Below are 18,226 nucleotides of genomic sequence, written 5' to 3'. Positions count from 1 at the left end.
TTTGGTGGGGCAGGAGCGGTGCTGGCGGGGTAGTTTTTAAAAAAGGCCGAACCCAAACTAACCTTGTTGGTTTTTGTCGCTTCTCTGATTTCGCCATACAGGAAGATTTTAATTCGATATAAATTGTCTCGGGAACCCTCATTCCTCAATCTCTTTTTGAGTTCACCAACTACACCCCGAACAATAGACCAATATGGCCGGATCACTTCCTACCACTTTCTCTGGTATGTAGAAAATTGTAACCTATTCATCCATCACCCACCATCCATCTCTGTCCTATCTCCCCTCTTTCCTCTTTCACCCCCGAAATCTGCCAGTCCAGTCCATTGCATTCCGTTCCCAAGCTAACCACTCTTTTCTCCTCCAGACCCCGTCCACATTGCCGTAATCGGCGGTACCGGTCTCCAATCCCTCGAAGGTTTTGTCCCAATCGCAACCCTCAACCCACTCACCCCCTGGGGCTACCCCTCCTCCCCCATCCACATCCTCTCCCACAACTCCACCCCCGTCGCCTTCCTCTCTCGCCATGGTACTCACCACGAGCTCGCCCCCCACGAAATCCCCAACCGCGCCAACATCGCTGCTCTCCGCAGCATCGGCGTCCGAACCATCATCGCATTTAGTGCCGTGGGCTCTCTGCGCGAGGAAATCAAGCCCCGCGATTTCGTAGTGCCAGATCAGGTTATTGATAGGACCAAGGGAGTGCGTCCTTTTACCTTCTTTGAAAAGGGTGTTGTGGGACATGTGGGCTTTGCGGATCCGTTCGATGAGAAGATTGCGAGGGTGGTGAGGGAGTGTGGACATGCGCTTGAGGGAGAAGGAATTGTTATGCATGACAAGGGAACGATCATTTGTATGGGTAAGTTGCATTTCTCGATATTTTCTGCACCCCTCATAGAAATTATAACTAACCTACCCTTTTCAACAACAAACAGAAGGACCCGCCTTCTCTACCCGTGCCGAATCGCACATGTACCGTTCCTGGGGCGGATCCGTCATCAACATGTCCGCGCTTCCCGAAGCCAAGCTCGCACGCGAAGCTGAAATGGTCTACCAAATGATTTGTATGGCAACCGATTATGACTGTTGGCATAGCACAGCCGATGTGGACGTGGAAATGGTGATGGGACACATGCATGCCAATGGACAGAATGCGAAGCGATTGGTGGGAGCAGTGCTTGACGCGTTGAGTAAGCAGGAACATAATGAGGTGGTTTTGGCGAAACATTGGGAAGGAAACACGACGGGCATGATTAGATTTATGACAAAGGAACAGGGAAGAGGAGAGGAGGGAAAGAAGAACGTGGAGTATTTGTTCCCGGGGGTGTGGGATGCTTAGATGGATGATATGTGAGGATGTGGGGAGGATTTATACAAGGGATGGATGAAGGAACTTTGTGCATTTTTGATACCTGGATGCATCAACGGCATGCATATATACTAGAATATAGACGAGATAAACTCAATATTCATTTTTTACCAGAACTCGTGAAACAAGATGTCAATGCTCGGTGCTGGTAAATAATGCTCCGCATAGCCCATCGAATATTTACTTATTTGTTACTTCTTAGGGAACAACTGAAGACGAATCAAATCCTATTATCATATCAAATTTATACCAAAACTCTCTTTTCTCTCTTTATGCTATTTTTTAACCCAGCCAACATCATATAAACAATCCATGTCATCCAAACCCAAATCGACAATGGGTGACCATGTACACATAGAAAAGAAGAACCCCAGGGTATCTATCAACATCCCAAAAGAAACGGCAGCACCACTATTAACTCATTTGATACAATCCAATTTGATATATCTCACCGCCATCTTCTCAGATCGCCATCCACCGGATCTCTTTCTGACAAAAGAAACCTCCCTATCAAAGCAACATATACAAAGCTTTAACCGCCTTCTCTGCAGCCGCAATGTGCCAAGGTCTCCCATCCCTAACAGGATGTACCACGCCTCTGACCCTTGCCAGAGTAGCCAATCCCCTATAATAACCCAAAATTTCCCTTAACAAAGTATCGTGAAACGTGCGCGGATTTCCTACAACCTCCGCATAGATGATGTTGACTTCCAATACTATCGGCGGATCATCGGTGCTCGTACCGCTATTTTTAACGAGGTAGCCGGAAATAAGAGCAGGATTAAATTCGAGAAGAGAATTCGAATTGTTGAGGCGATGAGAGAGTATTGCACCCCAGGTTTGATCTGTGATATCTAAAAGACGAGAGCTTTGATCATCTGGTTCGGGAGGTACAGCGGGAGTGGACGTGGATTGTGCTTCGGAAGGGGTAGGGGCATTCGCTGTCGGTGTTGATGCATTACCCGGGGAGAAAACCGATGATTGAGATGCTTGAGGTGTGGAGACGGGCGTTGTGGTGGGCTGTGATGTTGTCATTGATGGTGGCGGTATTCTTATTTGTGGAGGTAATATCCGTAAGGATGGGTCCGTTTGTACAGTGACTAATGTGAGACTGATCGAACCATTTGATTCTGTAGAGGCAAGACCTGTCCAAAAATCGATTTCAGATTGTTCCATCACAGCAGTTTTTGCAATGATTATACGCCAGTGAACCTTTTTGCTCGAAATCAAGTCAAGAGTGGTCTCCCAGATTTCATTCGCAACATCTGTAAAGAGAAGAGTGAATGGCTCGTTCTTTCGCCCAAGGCAGTATGAGGCAGTCATCTGTTTTGTGCCCCTGTTATCTGACCATGCTGCAGTAATCCACCGTTCATCGATACTTTGAGCATACGCAATATGAAGACAGGAGTTCTCTTGTAACAAAGCAGGAGATGGATTGATGTTCAACTTAAAGTCAATGTTTCGAGGAAGAGGTTTCTCTAGAAGGATCGCTGCTGTAGTGGAAGATGATGCAAAATCCACACAACGATCATACACTTCCATAGCCAGACGTGAGTATTCCGCTGGCGATGGTACTATCAACGAATTAGGAGCAGCCATGAAATCCAATGGCACAAGCTGCAGCACCAATTCGTTGTATATCTTCAGCTTCTTTTCGGACAACGACTTCCTGTAGACCTTGAACAAGTGCTTGAAAGCAGTGCAAATATTTACGAGTAGAGACGAATTATTGAGAGGATAAACGAAGTACACAACGACGTTTTTTTCTTCCGTAGTCATGCTTGAAAGATTCTTGCCCAACCGCGTCAGTACATCTTTAAGCGAGCTCAGATAAGCTGCCTTATTTGTATTGACATCACAGGGGTAATTTAAAAGGCCGCTGGGTGACTCTGGAAACATGATACGATCGTGCCCTCCAAATCTGAATGATTCATACGCTCCTCGCATTTGGTCGAGGAAGATATCAGCATTCTCATTAATGCCTACGATATTGGGATAAATGCAAACAGCGTTAACATCTTTGTTTCCAGTATAAGGCGCCAGCCCTAGATTGTCCCAAAAGTGTATCGCGGGAGGAAGAACTGCAAGCTTGGAGTCGCCTCTACGTACTTCAAGCTGTGGAGGTTGAATGGGAAACGGATTGCTAGATTTTGAAGGATCTGTTTGCTGTGCTGCTCTGGGATTTGGCATGGGTCGACCCTGAGGTGGTAGACGCAAAGCCGCGTTCACAGCTGGAATTCCAGGAATGGTAAGATATGACCTCAGAGTACAACTTTTGACATCTTTCAAGCATACCTTCGTGGCTTGCAAGACATCAGTCATTAGTCTTCTAGTAGCAAAGGTAGCCTGATCATGGGCGTCAGGGTTTTGACATATTTGATCGTTCACACGAAGAGTCCCTGGAGCAGCTTGATCTGCGATGATTTGAGCTGTCTCTATCAAGTCTAGGTCTGATAACCCGCTAGGCTGAATATCTGGTTCGGGCGAGGTAAAATATGGCGTTAGAGACCAATCGGCGGGATCAGATTCAAAAATCGGAATATGTGGTTCAATTATGGACTGGGGAGTCCCTGCGGAAGGTTCATATTCTCCGGTAAAAGCGTTGTATGAACTTATACTGGCCTCATCAAAATAGCGTTTTCCTTTCATGCCGAGTTTAACTATGGCGGAAACCCCTGTTGGTAGTGCGTCGTCAGATTCCGATGCGTCGCTTATACTATTAGACTCGCTAGCCACATCTAGCTCGGCTTCATTATCTAACTCAAATTCATACTGCGCATTATCATTATTCAGAATTCGACTCAACACATCGGATTCGAGTGCTTTATTCTCACTTTTTCGTCTACCGAAAGATTCTGGGTTCGTAGGATCGTGCGGCTCTACAAGCTGTGGTTTTAGATCATCATCGGAATATCGAAATCGCCCATTATAACCATACTTCTCATCAACCTCCGTTAGAGAATACTCAAATTTGACTTCATCAAATTCGCTAGATCCGCTAGATGACTGCGATTTTGATTTTCGTTTTCTTTTTCGTCTTGCCAACTGGCCGAATACTATTTCTTTGTCGAAAGGAGCCACAATGCGTGGTGGCAACGGTGGTTGAGCAGAAGCTATCAAGTTATCATTATTGTTGGACATTTCTACATCCATGTCCATTTCTGATGTTGCAAAACGTTGGTCGAATGTGGGTTGTCGTTTGTTATTCTCTGTCGGCTGAGAATCCTTCATGATCGTATCCTTTGATGTTGGTTGAGGCACTAATGGCTTACTAGAGACGGATGACTTTTCAACAATCTTATGTTGAGGAGCAGGAGGCAGATTAGGCTCGACCGCGGAGCCTGACTGATGTTCCATTTCTATGTCATCAGGTTGGTCGAAAAAGTTGAAGTCGGCATCAGTGATGTCTGTATCGCCAAATAAATCTCCTCCCATATCTCCAAAAAGGTTATCATTGTCATTTTCGTTTTCTTCAAAGTTCATGTTAGAATTTGAGCGATGTTTCTGTTCTGAAGTTACCCAATTATCAGTGTCCGCGGTGTTCATGATAGATGTGCTGGGATTTGTTGTTTCGAGATCATGCGAGAATAAGTGGGCAGGGTTCCCAGGCGTTGTAACTGCCCCATCGAATGATGGTGTTGGTCCCCCAGGGTGATGTATGGCATCTGGCGGTGTAGGATACATTGCGCCAGCATTGCTACCCTTTTCCAGTAATGCTGTAGAATGGTTGTTTGCTCGAATGTTTTGGGCTTCCTGATCGGCTTGTTCTTTAGCAGCCTTTAGGACGTTCCGCTCCTGTTGCCTATTCGACATGATGCTCGCCCTTTCTTCCGCATTCATAGACCAATCTTCTACAAAAGTTAGAGGGTCTACAAGCCCAAAAGAATTCGCACTTGAAGGCTGCAGGTCAGTTGTAGAAGTTTTGATGGCTCTAAAGCATAGCAGAGTTGGCCAAGGTACAATGGCACCTTCGTCAGAAGAGGGTATATCTGCGTATTCCGGGTTCGAAGATCCATAGTTAGTATTTAGCACTTGCACAAACATCCAACCACCTTCGTCGATTAAACTTGAATCAAAACCCTTGGTTGATAGCCAATCCAAACATCGGGATTGCCAGGACTTGATTGTGGTCCCATGAAAGCGCCAACTGTGATCTTCAGGATATTTTTGTAAATCCGAAATAGGTTGAATCCCAGGCAATTGCTCATCGTCATAAAACGAGTAAAATTTCGCAGGGTTTCCTCCTGGTGCTAGCCATAGCTCAGTACCCTGGGATAAGATTCTTTGAAGCTTCTCTGGGCTTGTGTGATTTATACTTTGAAGACCAGGGGTCACATAAGAACAAGCTTTTATCATTAGAGCTCCGAGGGAAGTGAGACTGATGTCTAAGTCGACCAGGGTGACTGTATCGTCAGAAACCTTTGGAGATTGGTAATATGCCATTGACCTAGATGGTGATTCTGAGGGGAGAAGTAAGGTCCGTGAGTTGAGAGGAATCAACCCGTGATCGTTGCAAAGCTTATACATGATGGAGCCCTGGACGGACGATATGAAATGCTCCTGGACCTCCTTCAAAAACGCGAAAGTGTCACCTATACTGGCCACTGATTTAACACCAGGAGATGACCCTGCCGGATCATGTAGATTCTGGGCCGAATTTACTTGCATGGCCCTTGCATTGACATTTTGTGCATTGCGTAGTGCATTTTCGAGGGGTGAAGGCGAAGACGCGCTATTGGGGGTGTTCAAACTAGCTGCCAGCATGGATTTACTCTTTGCAAGGTAGGAAGGCTCATATGTTCCTTTATCTTTTTTCACCAATTCGACACCTCGCACACTAGGAAGGTTGGCTTGGCTCAGTGAATCATCTCCTTCATCGAGAGCTTTGTTTGGGGAATTTGGGCTTGGTTGAAAGACCCAAATCCCTTCTCGTTTTGCGTCGTAATATACTAAGTTGCCATGATTCCTCCAAGCGGTTTCCACATCTTGTAAATGCTTTTTGGTTATAGAGGAAGGTGATGGCCATTGGGGTTCGAAATATTCGTAAGTTATTGATGCAAAATTGTCCTGAGGAGATAGTTAGCTACGAAGTTTATTCGCGTCGAAACGAGCAAGATTCCTTACACAACACAATACATTGGTAGGTTGATCCCCGAGATCCATATCGTAACAGGTCGTAACTCATGAAATGAACATCCAGAACAGCCGATGTAATGCGCCGGTCCCCCCCTCCTCCGCGACAAGCTCTTTTTCCTCTTTATGCACCCCAAATTATATCGTTCATATATCCAAGTAAGTTTGTTGATGATCCTATCGAATCAAATCGGTAAATTTTAGTTGTTTGAGTCGGGGATCCTGAGCTGGACTCGCAGGGCTCCATCTCAAAATGAAGATGTCGGCTGTCGCAGTGGCTGGCTGTTCAGCAAGGTGCGACTGATTGTTGTTACGAATGGCGAAAAGCAATCAAAGCGTGAGCACAGAACAGAATTGCAGACGAATTGGGTATCTTGACAGCATTGAGATAGTAGAGGATAACGGTCCAAGGTATTAAGCAGATGGTGCCTGTATTTGACGATAGTCTCAATAGTCTACAAGAGTTATTGATAACATGGTTTCGGGCCATAGGCAAAATTACCGATTACTCGGACTAAGCAATTAAATTGCGCTACCCTGATTTTGCCCCTGCTACTATTCGTTAGATCAGGCTGATTGGCTATCCCTGTCATCATGATTTGATAATCCCGCTTTGCCGCTGCGCCCGTCACGGCCGCCGGTTAAAAGTACCACCGGGCTCCGAGCTTTTTCGATAAGAAAATAATTTCTAGAGCAGACATTTAATTTTCTGATTTGAAGCCTCTTGAATGCGACGTCTTTCACAAGATGGCAAATTGACATTAATTCTTTTATCATTGAAATAAAGACTTTACTTGGTTTCATCAATCTCTCACGATGAAGCTCACAAACCCAAACGAGGTACCGGTGTACACCATTTCGGGTGCTTCCACTGCACGCCCTCTACCTGACTGGCTTGCTCGCAAAAGAAAGCGTAGCTTGAAAAACGATCCAGAATATGCCAACCGCGTCGAACTTCTACAAGATTTCGAATTCGAAGAAGCTAGCTCTTGTATAAGAGTCAGTGAGGATGGGGAATGGGTTATGAGTACCGGCACATACAAACCGCAAATCCATACACATTATCTTCCTCATTTGTCTCTGTCTTTCGCAAGACATACAACAACCCTTAATCATTCCTTCATCCTCCTATCTAACGATTATACAAAATCACTCCATCTACAAACCGATCGCAGACTAGAATTTCACACACAGGGCGGATGCCATTATCAAACTCGATTACCTCGGTACGGGCGTGACCTTGTCTACGATAAAGCCTCAACGGAAGCATTAATACCTGCCGTTGGTGTCAATGCAGACGGTCTTGGAGAAGTTTATCGATTGAATCTTGAAATAGGACGTTACATGAAACCATACCAAATTGATGTTGGTGGTGATGACCTGACGACTTCTGGTGGCGGCGCTTTACAAGGAGGCATAAATACCGGGAGTGTCAATTGTGCATCTATTGCTGAGGAAAGTCATAATCTCATGGCTTTTGGGACATCAATTGGTACGGTGGAGTTCTGGGATTCAAGATCCAAAGCAAGAGTAGGCATTCTCGCGGGTCAGCAAGGAGGAATTACTGCGCTTGATTTCGACAGATCAGGAATATCGATTGCGACAGGATCCTCCGAGGGAATAGTACAATTGTATGATCTTCGACGACCCGTACCAATTTTGACCAAAGATCAAGGATATGGTTATGCGATCAAGACTTTGATGCACATGACCACCTCTTCACAAGAAAAGAAAATCTTATCCGCAGATAAACGTATTATTAAATTGTGGGACGAAACAGACGGAAAGGCGTGGACTTCAGTCGAACCAGCAGTGGATATCAACTCAGTTGCGTGGTGCAAGAATAGTGGCATGCTCCTCACGGCAAACGAAGGAAAGCAACAACATGCTTTCTTCATTCCACAACTGGGTCCTGCACCAAAATGGTGCTCATTCTTGGATAATATGGTTGAAGAAATGGCAGAGGAAGCACCAAGTGAAACTTACGATAATTATAAGTTCTTAACGGTGCCAGAACTGAAAGCTCTCAACTTGGGTCATCTCATCGGAACTACCAATCTTTTGCGGCCATATATGCATGGTTACTTTGTGGCTTCTAAACTCTATGAGCAAGCCAGATTGATTGCCAATCCTTACGTCTGGGAAGACGAGAGAATCAAACGAGTTAAGGAGAAGGTCGAGAAGGAGCGAGCCAGTAGAATCAGAGGTGGCAAGAAGGTTAAGGTCAACCAGAACTTGGTTGACAAAGTACTCAAGAGACAAGAGCGTAGGGAGAAGGTTGATGAGAATGCTGGTGTCTTGGGTGATTCGCGTTTCGGCAAGCTTTTCGAGGACGAAGACTTCGCTGTTGATGAGCGTAGCAGAGAGTTTCAGGCTCTCAACCCTAGTACTAAGGTTCCAGGTGGTGGTGAGGATACCAAACAGCGCAAGGTCGATAGTGAGGATGAATCAAGCGATGATGAAGACGAGGTTGTGTCGAAGCCTAAGCCAGCTGCTGAGATGCGTATTTCTTCCTCGTCTTACAAGAAATCGGGTCATCAACGTAAAGACAATGCTTTGGGAGCCCGCAAACAAGGCACTGGTCGGGTTAGCAAAAACAGGGGTGATGTTGTTGGTGAGCGTTCGGTCACATTTGCTCCTGCTAGTAAAAAAGATAAAGAGAAGACCGAAGCCAAGCCTGCCAATAGCAGGAGTAGACGCGAAGATGCAAGACGAAGCGCCAGTGGAAACGTTTTCAGAAGATTGTAATAGTCCGAAGTTGAGACTTCATGATACCCCTCTTATATTACACACTATGAGAATTTTCAAGCGCCAAAATTCAAATACCTGCAAACTATGCTTCCCAGAAAAACAAATGCCATTATTCGCAGAACGGAGGGATTATCCACAAATTTCATCCAATTCATATCATTCATTCCATGGGTATCAAACATTCGTACATCAAAACACAAAACAAAAGCCGACCCAGCAGCCATCATCACCTTCTATCTTTCATTTCCCATCTTCCTCGCCCATTTCGACTTCGGCGCATCCGACAATTCGAATTCCATCATCTTCCCTTCTCCTTTCTCCACATCGTTCACACTCACAAATGTCTTCGATATCTTGGGCGTGGGCGGTACTTCGTCTATTCTCTCCAATCCACGACCACTGGGTCTTTTATGCACATCTTTGCCGAATGTAGCTCTTCTGGGTGTTAATGCAACGGCTACTTTGCGTGCTGAAGCCCGTAGCTTCTTGCGAACCTCCCAGGAACGTTTCTTGGCAAGGTAAAAGAGTATTGCCGAGATTACTATTCATTATGTTAATAATGTCCGGTCATTTATTGGATAAAAAGAGAGCTTCCTAGGAATAAAATAAAAAAGGGGATTCATACTTCCAAAAAGACACACGCCAATCACAGCAATAATAATCGCAATCATAGCTCCATTCGACAACTGAACACCACCACTCGAAGTCCCAGACGCACCTGCATCGCTATCGGCTCCGGCACTTCCGCCCGAACTCGCGGCATCCCCGGCTGGTGGATCGTTGGGTGCTGAGGGCTCAGATGTTGCAAGTGCGGAAAAAAACGATGCAACGGAGCTGGAGGACATGGCTGGAGTAAGGGATATGGTGGTCGTAAGTGATAGGGACGGCGTTTCGGCTGGTAATTGAGACTGAGAGGAACTTATAGCGGTACTTGATATTGGGGTAGATGTGGTGAGTGTCGAGGTAGAAGTAGATGTTAGGAAGGAATTTTGTGCAAAAATTACATCAGGAAAGAAAGAGAGGAGAACAAAAGTAAGGGAAACAGTGGACCTCATAATGAAATAAAACACTAGGTAATCCTTGAATCAAAATCTCAAATGTAAAATCTCGAATGAAGAACGCTAGACTCCTGTTGAAGAATCAAAGAAACCAATGACATTCAAGGAAAGGATGAAGAAAGAAAAAGTTAATGAAACAACCTGACGCCGTGATAGTGATAGTGGCATACAGAAATTGAGACAGCTAAAGAGAAAGACAAATCAGATAGGAGATGAACAAGATGAATGGTGTGATTAAATGACGGGAGGGAGGGGATGTATTTATTCCTTGCTCCATTTCGTAAACATCTGGTGTGTAAATGGCTGTAAGCGCTATGGTATACTTTTGCTATATGATAGTTTAGTTCTACTACTAGAGATATCCTAGGTGTGGTCGCTGAATGGGTGGCTTCTATTTGTATATCCATACTCGGTACATGAGTTTCATACAAAAATAGTGGTATGAGGTTTGCTGCAAAGAATATTGCATGAGGGGTGGTTCGCTTGTCTGATTCGTGGAGGGGGATAATTTAAGCGCCAACATTTTGGCGCTAGTTAATCATCGACCTATGAGGAAAAGAGATAGGGCTATAATTGTGTACTTATTGCCTTGGTGACTGCCGAGAATCTTCGTTTCTGCGGGATCGAGAAGAGATGATTTTGGAATGGCTGTGAAGACTTGATAGTGACGTGGTGAGACAGTATGAGCTGGGGATTTGTGAGGAAAGGCAGAGGGATTGGTTGGGATACTTTGATACATGTAACCTTCTGTGGTTCGGTCGGTAAATTTCCGATGGCATTCTTGAAGAAACCTGTATTGTACTACCTCCCACGCAATTTAGGACTGCAAGCAATATCAAGGCAGACTAAGGTATTTACATACTCTCTTACTTACATACACACAGTACAGCATTCAAATATTCCGTAAGATGTGCAACATATTTGTTTTTGATGATATTGATTGGATCGAGAGATGATATAAGATGAGGCCAAGCTTGAGAGGAGCTTGGGAGATATATTTTTAAAGGCAAATGCGTTTCGGGTCCTCGTCGTTCTGCCAGGACTTTGGGGATGTGGTTGGATTTGAGGCGTTGGGGAGGATTATGAGAGGGGTCGTTACACGTATGTATCGTTTGATAGATATCAGGATTTGAGATACTCGAGATATATTTGGAAATTTGGGTTGGGACAGTGGTGATTTTCCAAACAGGTTTCGGTGCTGCTGATTCATAGAGCGTTTGAAGAGTTTTTGTTTGGTGTACGACCACTGTCCTCATCCATTCGAATATATTGGATTCGATACCACCGATTTTAGGAAGATAAGGGAAGTCTCAACCTTGAAATAGATCTTGCAGGAGATAGAAGTGCCAGCGGGTGGCTTGCATGTGACGGTCAGTATAATGCTTGACGACGGCACAAGTATGAGGTGAAGTATATTCACCGGTATGGTTGATTCCTGGATCTCGTATCTCGTAAGTCTTTCTATGATGGGATACATCTGATCTTAGAAATGGACACTCTATCAACTTCTATCATATAGTAACTACTAATTGTGCTTTACATGTTGCATGATCTCGATGTCGAGCAGTTTTCGATAATCACGCGTTTATCACGTGTATATTCCTCCAACAAAAATATATCCTCATTTATTACGACATCATGGGGAAATTGAAGAAAGTGGCATGAAGACAGACATTACAAGATGTGAAGTCTTCATAATGCCTTTATCTTCGATTGCTGATCAGGTAGGTCCAACAAAAACTGCACTGGCTCACGCTGGCAAATGTGGTAGGAAAGGAAGGAACAAAGATGCTCCTGCCTTCATAGTCAAGCTCACACATCGTGTGCCTAAATTCCACCTGTACCCCACATTCTATTCTTCTTGTCTCAATGCCATGTTTTACATCTCATCAATTCTCTCTTCATTACCTTATACTCTCATTTCATCTGCATTTTATTCGGCATGTACGTGGAGTAACAGACTTCATGTCATTATCATCTTCATTGAGGATTTGCATTAGAGTCATATATTTGAGTCGACAAGCGAAGGTCAATTGAGCAGATTATATCCTGCCTCTCAATCATTTTCAGTCCTGAGCGTGGACAAATTACAACCAATTCTGCATGTTGGTCATTTTTCCGCAGATAAAGATTTCTCCTCTTCTTAAGTAGGAACTTCTCCAGATCCTGCAGATTCTGAGAATACGCATTGTCAATGCGAGTTCAATGATTCACGCTCGTCGAAATGGCTTTGAACCCGGACGAACAGGAGAGCCAAATCGTCGCTCCGCCCTATTCGCCTCCCCCTGAGCAAAATTACCTTGACGATGCATTTCCTGACGGTGCAGATGGTTATTACCATCCAGCTCTAACTGAAGAAGAAGACCTTGATGATGATGTACAAATGATCGAAGTTGGCTCAGAAGCGGATGAAGTGGTCTCGAATACACAATCGATGCCCCAGCAACACCCTTCTCACAATTCCCAGCAAGATAGCAATAAATTCTTGGTCGAGAAGACTCAGTTTTCAGATATTGATAAAGATACTCAAACAGTTCAATATGAAGAAGATTCTGTTCAGAAAGACACTCAGAATGCCAGTTTTGGCTCTCGATCGTTTGTTGAAGAGACTCAATATGCAGGCATTGAGATGGATACTCAGGCTATTGAAGATACTACTCAATTCGATGATACATTTCCATCATTTCAAAAGCCGCAAGTCCCGGAGAGTGACGAACCAGCCATCGATGTCGCTCAGCAAACGAACATGTCGCCACCCAAGGTATTTTCGAGACCAGTAGAGCCAAAAGAAGCTCCTTTCAGATTTCCTCCTGGACCGCCTAATAGAAGGAATTATGAATCGACAGTTCAGAATGTATCCGCGCCAAGAGTTGTTGCTCAAATAACACAAATATCCTCCAAAATTTTGCCAAAAGGTAAGCTGATTGCAAAAGAGCTACGCAGTTGTCAGGTCAGTTGAATACTAATAGTTTGAAAGTTACTCCCAGGCCCGCGCTTCACAACCAACCTTCAACAACACCGGTGTATTATATGCAGAAGGTACTCCCTGAACATCACAATGCTTCTGTAGCTCAAGCCATCCCCGATGTTGGTGTCCGTCCATCTGTTAAGCCAGTTCGGGAGAGAGAAATAGTCCCTGTTGTTAAAGATGTGCCATTGAGCCAGCACCCACGTAATACCCACAACATGCCTCCAACTACTTCGGTTCAACATCCTAAAAGCGTCCCTGAACCAGTTTTCAAGGCTTCCAGACACCACCAAATGTCCAATGTTCTAACTGTCCCATCTAAAAAGCCAGCTCTGGAGCAATTATTGCCTCCTAGCATTCAAAAGGTGGCGATTAACGAGCAGTTTTCGGATACTAGCAGAATATCTTTACCAAATTCTGTTCATCCTTTAAGAGGTGTCTCTCCAATTGAGCGTAACAATTTTCAACATAATCAAATTCCCGATGGTGATCCTGTCTCATCTGTCAACGCCAGCAGTCCCAAGAAAGCTTCACGTCCCATTGTTCAGAACAACTCAGCTAGCCATCCTCCTGTCCAAAAGCTCTCCAAGCCCATGGCGAATCCACCATTTCAGAGGGAAGGAATTGTTTCAAATCCAAATGAAACCTTGCGTTCTACAACCCATAATGAGGTTTATCTTTCCAGGGAGTCAAACAATACATTAGCGCTGAAAGCTTCTCACAATGAACAATCTAAGATAGTCAGGCTACCTCTAACTCGACAAGATGATGCCACACCAACCCATTGTGCAAAGCCTCTCCGATTCAGACAAAAGTCTTCGAACCAGTAAGCATATCTCCTCTATTATCCCAAAGTTATCAACTGACTCTCTGGCAGAATGAATCGTTTCATCGCGAAGAAAAAAATCGATGTTTATGGCAACTTAGTCAAAAAAGCTCCATTCCCAGAAGCTTTTGCGGATGAGCCGAAATTGCAACCACACCCAGAACAGCCAGGTAAAATTCAAGCACCAGTACCACAAGCTCAATACTCAGAGCCTCACTCTGCTGAGAAAGAGCTACCAAATCTGATTCAAGGAGCTGTAGCATCAGAACCCCAGAGATTCCGTACCAATGACAAAATTATCCAACGAGGGTCGATGAATCAGTCAGTGACGAATGCCGATTCTCTTTCAGTCTCTCAAATTCAAGTCTTAGATGACAGAGCGGATAATTCCACGGCGAATGCAGAATATGGAGATGATCTACAGGTAGAATATTCTAGGGAATCTCATCAATGCAATCCAAATCCTACATTTCAACCAGTTCATCCCGTTACGCAAGTCGATCAGCATTCTCCGTTTTATCGAGAGCCTTTGCGCACTGCATCTCAGGCAAACATATCCCGAGTTCACACACCTCGACCTCAGACAACTCCGCGAACTCAGGGCGTACACGAGGCTCAGCGAAAAGCCGTAAATAGACCACTTAGACCCCATGACCTTGAACCTCAAGGGGTATCTGAGGCAACATTAAACCAGATCAGTGTGTCCAGAATCACCAAATTAGCAGCTGTGAATTCTCAAGGTGAAAAAAATAAAACCGGAGATCACATCAGTAGCTGCCAAGAGAGATATTCACTAGATTTTGGTGCTCTTCATAATGTTATCACTGAGTGCCAGGATCAACAACACGTTATCAAAAATCAAGAGGATCAAATCGCAATTATCAATGCTCAGTTGCAAAATACAAACCTAATCAACGAACAGTTAAAGGCAAGCAACGAAGAATTAAAGGCAAGCAACGAAGAATTAAAGGCAAGCAACGAAGAATTAAAGGCAAGCAAAGATGAATTGTCAAAGAGAGTTGAGAGATTGAATGATTTATCCGGCAGATACAGAGAGCACATCAATGATGTTGTCAATTGTCAGAAGTCTCTTAGACAAGATTCAAACGAGATGAAGGCATTGATGAGAAATTTGAAGAACCAAGAAATTGCAGATAAAGATGCTCAAAGGGAAAATTTGAAAATTTTATTGGATGAAATCAAGCAGGTTCGAGAAAAACAAAGGGAGCGAGATGCGAATATTCCACTTTTAGAAGATTTGACTGAACAGAATGATCAACTTCGAATTGAGAATGAACGACTCAAAGCTGATAATGATTCAAAGTTGGAAAATCTTGAGAAAGAACGTTCTCACAACAACAAGCAACTTCAAAACCAAATCAATGACGATCGGGATCGCCACAAAGAAGTCATGGAAATTCTTCGAAAACCACAAGTCGACACCCTCGGAGAGCTGACAAAAGAAGACGGGATTCTCAAAAAGGTTTTGAATTCTGCCGAAAGTGTCAATGGAAAATTTGACGAAATGTCAAAGACATTTACCAGTTCTCTCAATCAAACATTGGAGTGGCCACAAACTCTGACGAAGATTTTCGAAGACTTTTACTCTAGAATTGAAACGAAGTTTGATGACAACGGCAGCAAGGACATTACTTTCCAGGAGTCTACTGCCAAACTCTTTGATGATCTTAAGGGACGTCTCAATCAAATCAGTGGTGATATGAATGAAAAGGCCAAGCTCAGTGAGCAGATCAGTATGCTCCGAGAGAGCAACGCCAAAATTGAGGCGAATCTGAACTCAAAGGAAGCAGACTTGGAGAACAATGTGGCCCGAATGAATGAATTAACTAGAGAGCTGACAGATGTTCATTCAGAGCTAATGGGGAAAACCCAACAACTCGCAATCTCACTTGCTCAACCGAGAGAGGACCCCGAATTGAAGAGAAAGGTTGATGAATTGACCACTGAGACTTCCAGACTGGAAGGCCTTCTTACCGCCGCTAAAAATGACAAGCTTCAAGTCGAGAGAGCTATCCAAACTCACCAAACGACAATTGATACCACTCAAAAACAGTTACGCGATATAGAGGAAAAATTTCGAAATGCCGAGTCTAGCATGAAGGCATTGGAAGCAGAAAATCAAAAGCTTCAAATAGATTGCATGTCAAACACAGAAATAGCTCGACAGGATACCACAAAGCTTGCTCTGTCTCAAAGAAAGGGGTTACTCGCCCAACATGACTCCTTAGTGAATGACCTCAAACACAAGCAAGTAGAGACTGAGAAGAGACTCCAAATTGCAATTGAGAAATCAAAGACATTTGAGGAGACAACAGATAAGCATATGAAAACTGTTGGCGAGCTTGAGTCGAAGATAGCTACGTACAAAGACCAGTTGCTACAGCAAAGAATTCAGCTTCAAAGCTTAGAGGAAAGCTCCATATCTCCTGATCAACTTCAGAAATTCAAACAAGAACAAAAACGAGAGATATCGTCAATTCGCAAAGAGCAGGAAAGTCAACATGCATTATCACAAGCTTATCGAGAGGAAAGCCTTAGGATTAAAACTGAACTTGAAGACACCCATAGGAGACTCCATGGAATGAATGAAGAAAATGGGCATCTGTCGAAGGAGAATGATCATTTACGAAGGCGGTTGGAGGACATAAATGCAATGTATGAAAGTACTCAAAATATGATTGGCAATTCTCATCGTGTTAATGACATTCAACCAACTTCACGCAACGGCAATCTATCGTCTTCACGCAGAGTTGCTGAGCGGCGATCTAGCAATTTTCATAGTCAACCTCTTGAAAAGAGCATGGGAGAAAATCAACATAGAGTCCGTGAATTTCAGACTGACGAAGTAAGCAAAACTTCTTCACGAACTTTATCGTCTTCGTATACATATGACGACAACAATGGCGGAAGTCAGACTCCAATCAAACCATTTTCTACTATTACTACTCTCGCAACAAGCCCTTTGACTGATTTGGAGGATGTCATGCCAATGGTTCAATCTGCACATAGCCGCGAGGATTTACAGCGATTATACAACAAAAATCGGCAGTTATCGAATGATAAGATTGCAAAGATGGAGAGTCAACCTAAGTACTATCCTTATGGAGGGGAACAATTTGGTACCCCAAAGTCCAAAATTAACAAAGTAATGCCTGCCCTCGAAGGAGAATTTGTCGATACGCCAACTCAGGCGTCCAGGGCCATTCCTTCAGTTGCAGAAGAATCTGTTAAACGCCGGACGAACAAGCCACTTAAATCCGCTTTGAAGAAAGGCGATTACCAGGACTATTCTATTCCTCTTGATGCTTCAAAAGATCAAGTTCATAACCAAGACGAGAGAATTTTTAAAAAGCCAGCACCAAGAAACAATCACAGTGGCAGTATTGGACTTCAAGCGACTCGTGGAACTGGTACGGGAAGCTACAATCGTATTGCGAGTGGAGAGCCGAAATTTGCAAGCTCAAGGGCACCAGAACCTCGATATGAGCCAACACCTGAGATTAAGCGAAACGCCATGAAGAGAGCAAGATCAAATTCGTCCCTTCATACTCAGGATCTACAGCCCACCAAACCTGCGAAAGCCCCAAGAATCAACCGCCGCCCACCAATAAACAAGACAGTCATTCCAGACTCTCAGTGAAGTGGAAATTCTACAGTTTAGAGGCAGAACCATACTCGACCGCTGCCTTGACTACCTCGAAATTGAATTCGCCCAACTGGAGCTGATGGCATCTATTCTTCAAGTATTGCTACCCTCGGTGTATATGCTTGCAAACTTTCACAATTTTTTGGCGTACAAAGGAGAGATAATATTGCTTTAAGAACTTGCAATCGTTAGGTATCAAAGGAGAAAGAATATTTTTAACGTACTTGAAGTGGCTATTTTCTGTTGGCTTGAAAAGATTGTATGGTGGGAAGTTAATGCATGATATAAGAAAAATATGGGATCAACTCCACAATACTTAGCATATATGATTCGCTGTTTCGCGAATATCACTTGCGTATATGTCGGGAAGGTAGAGGGACAAAAGTTATGCATCATTTTTGCTAGATAATGTAAAAACCTAGAATTCACATGAACATATTTGCCATCAAGTTAC

At 44.0% G+C, this 18,226-nt stretch overlaps 5 protein-coding genes across 5 annotated transcripts; 3 read left to right on the top strand and 2 right to left on the bottom strand.

Moving 5' to 3' along the window:
- Positions 1 to 193: 193 nt before the first annotated feature.
- Positions 194 to 1,496, top strand: Bcmeu1 (the record flags this gene model as incomplete). The annotated part of the gene is made up of 3 exons (XM_024696665.1): positions 194 to 224; positions 368 to 859; positions 936 to 1,496. 3 exons carry the CDS (start codon positions 194 to 196, stop codon positions 1,337 to 1,339), a joined length of 927 nt encoding a protein of 308 aa, XP_024552478.1. The 3' UTR covers positions 1,340 to 1,496.
- A 16-nt stretch (positions 1,497 to 1,512) lies between these two features.
- BCIN_13g01320 (hypothetical protein) lies at positions 1,513 to 6,958 on the bottom strand. The gene is made up of 2 exons (XM_024696664.1): positions 6,494 to 6,958; positions 1,513 to 6,436 (listed from the first exon to the last, which is right to left on the bottom strand). Exons 1-2 carry the CDS (start codon positions 6,530 to 6,532, stop codon positions 1,880 to 1,882), a joined length of 4,596 nt encoding a protein of 1,531 aa, XP_024552477.1. The 5' UTR covers positions 6,533 to 6,958; the 3' UTR covers positions 1,513 to 1,879.
- A 270-nt stretch (positions 6,959 to 7,228) lies between these two features.
- On the top strand, positions 7,229 to 9,347 carry Bcenp2. Its single transcript, XM_001557041.2, has one exon. It carries the CDS (start codon positions 7,319 to 7,321, stop codon positions 9,248 to 9,250), a length of 1,932 nt encoding a protein of 643 aa, XP_001557091.1. The 5' UTR covers positions 7,229 to 7,318; the 3' UTR covers positions 9,251 to 9,347.
- Positions 9,330 to 10,514, bottom strand: BCIN_13g01300 (hypothetical protein). The gene is made up of 2 exons (XM_001557042.2): positions 9,879 to 10,514; positions 9,330 to 9,794 (listed from the first exon to the last, which is right to left on the bottom strand). Exons 1-2 carry the CDS (start codon positions 10,306 to 10,308, stop codon positions 9,487 to 9,489), a joined length of 738 nt encoding a protein of 245 aa, XP_001557092.1. The 5' UTR covers positions 10,309 to 10,514; the 3' UTR covers positions 9,330 to 9,486.
- Positions 10,515 to 12,250: 1,736 nt separating this feature from the next.
- On the top strand, positions 12,251 to 18,153 carry BCIN_13g01290 (hypothetical protein). Its single transcript, XM_001557044.2, has 3 exons — positions 12,251 to 13,226; positions 13,289 to 14,105; positions 14,157 to 18,153. Exons 1-3 carry the CDS (start codon positions 12,536 to 12,538, stop codon positions 17,764 to 17,766), a joined length of 5,118 nt encoding a protein of 1,705 aa, XP_001557094.2. The 5' UTR covers positions 12,251 to 12,535; the 3' UTR covers positions 17,767 to 18,153.
- The last annotated feature ends 73 nt before the right edge of the window (positions 18,154 to 18,226 follow it).

This window comes from Botrytis cinerea, chromosome 13 (genome assembly GCF_000143535.2).
Source record: "Botrytis cinerea B05.10 chromosome 13, complete sequence".
NCBI classification, from domain to species: domain Eukaryota; kingdom Fungi; phylum Ascomycota; class Leotiomycetes; order Helotiales; family Sclerotiniaceae; genus Botrytis; species Botrytis cinerea.
Note: the sequence above shows the minus strand (reverse complement) of the source record. Positions and strands in the feature narration are given on the sequence as shown.

What these genes read in the sequence shown, in the direction of transcription:
- BCIN_13g01320 (XM_024696664.1), bottom strand. Translation starts at nt 6,532, where the DNA reads ATGGATCTCGGGGATCAACCTACCAATGTATTGTGTTGT. An exon ending in CTACCAATGTATTGTGTTGT is followed by an intron (nt 6,437 to 6,493) that starts GTAAGGAATCTT and finishes CTATCTCCTCAG; the next exon opens with GACAATTTTGCATCAATAAC.
- Bcenp2 (XM_001557041.2), top strand. Translation starts at nt 7,319, where the DNA reads ATGAAGCTCACAAACCCAAACGAGGTACCGGTGTACACCATTTCGGGT.
- BCIN_13g01290 (XM_001557044.2), top strand. Translation starts at nt 12,536, where the DNA reads ATGGCTTTGAACCCGGACGAACAGGAGAGCCAAATCGTCGCTCCGCCC. An exon ending in CTCCAAAATTTTGCCAAAAG is followed by an intron (nt 13,227 to 13,288) that starts GTAAGCTGATTG and finishes ATAGTTTGAAAG; the next exon opens with TTACTCCCAGGCCCGCGCTT. An exon ending in AGACAAAAGTCTTCGAACCA is followed by an intron (nt 14,106 to 14,156) that starts GTAAGCATATCT and finishes ACTCTCTGGCAG; the next exon opens with AATGAATCGTTTCATCGCGA.
- BCIN_13g01300 (XM_001557042.2), bottom strand. Translation starts at nt 10,308, where the DNA reads ATGAGGTCCACTGTTTCCCTTACTTTTGTTCTCCTCTCTTTCTTTCCT. An exon ending in TGGCGTGTGTCTTTTTGGAA is followed by an intron (nt 9,795 to 9,878) that starts GTATGAATCCCC and finishes CATAATGAATAG; the next exon opens with TAATCTCGGCAATACTCTTT.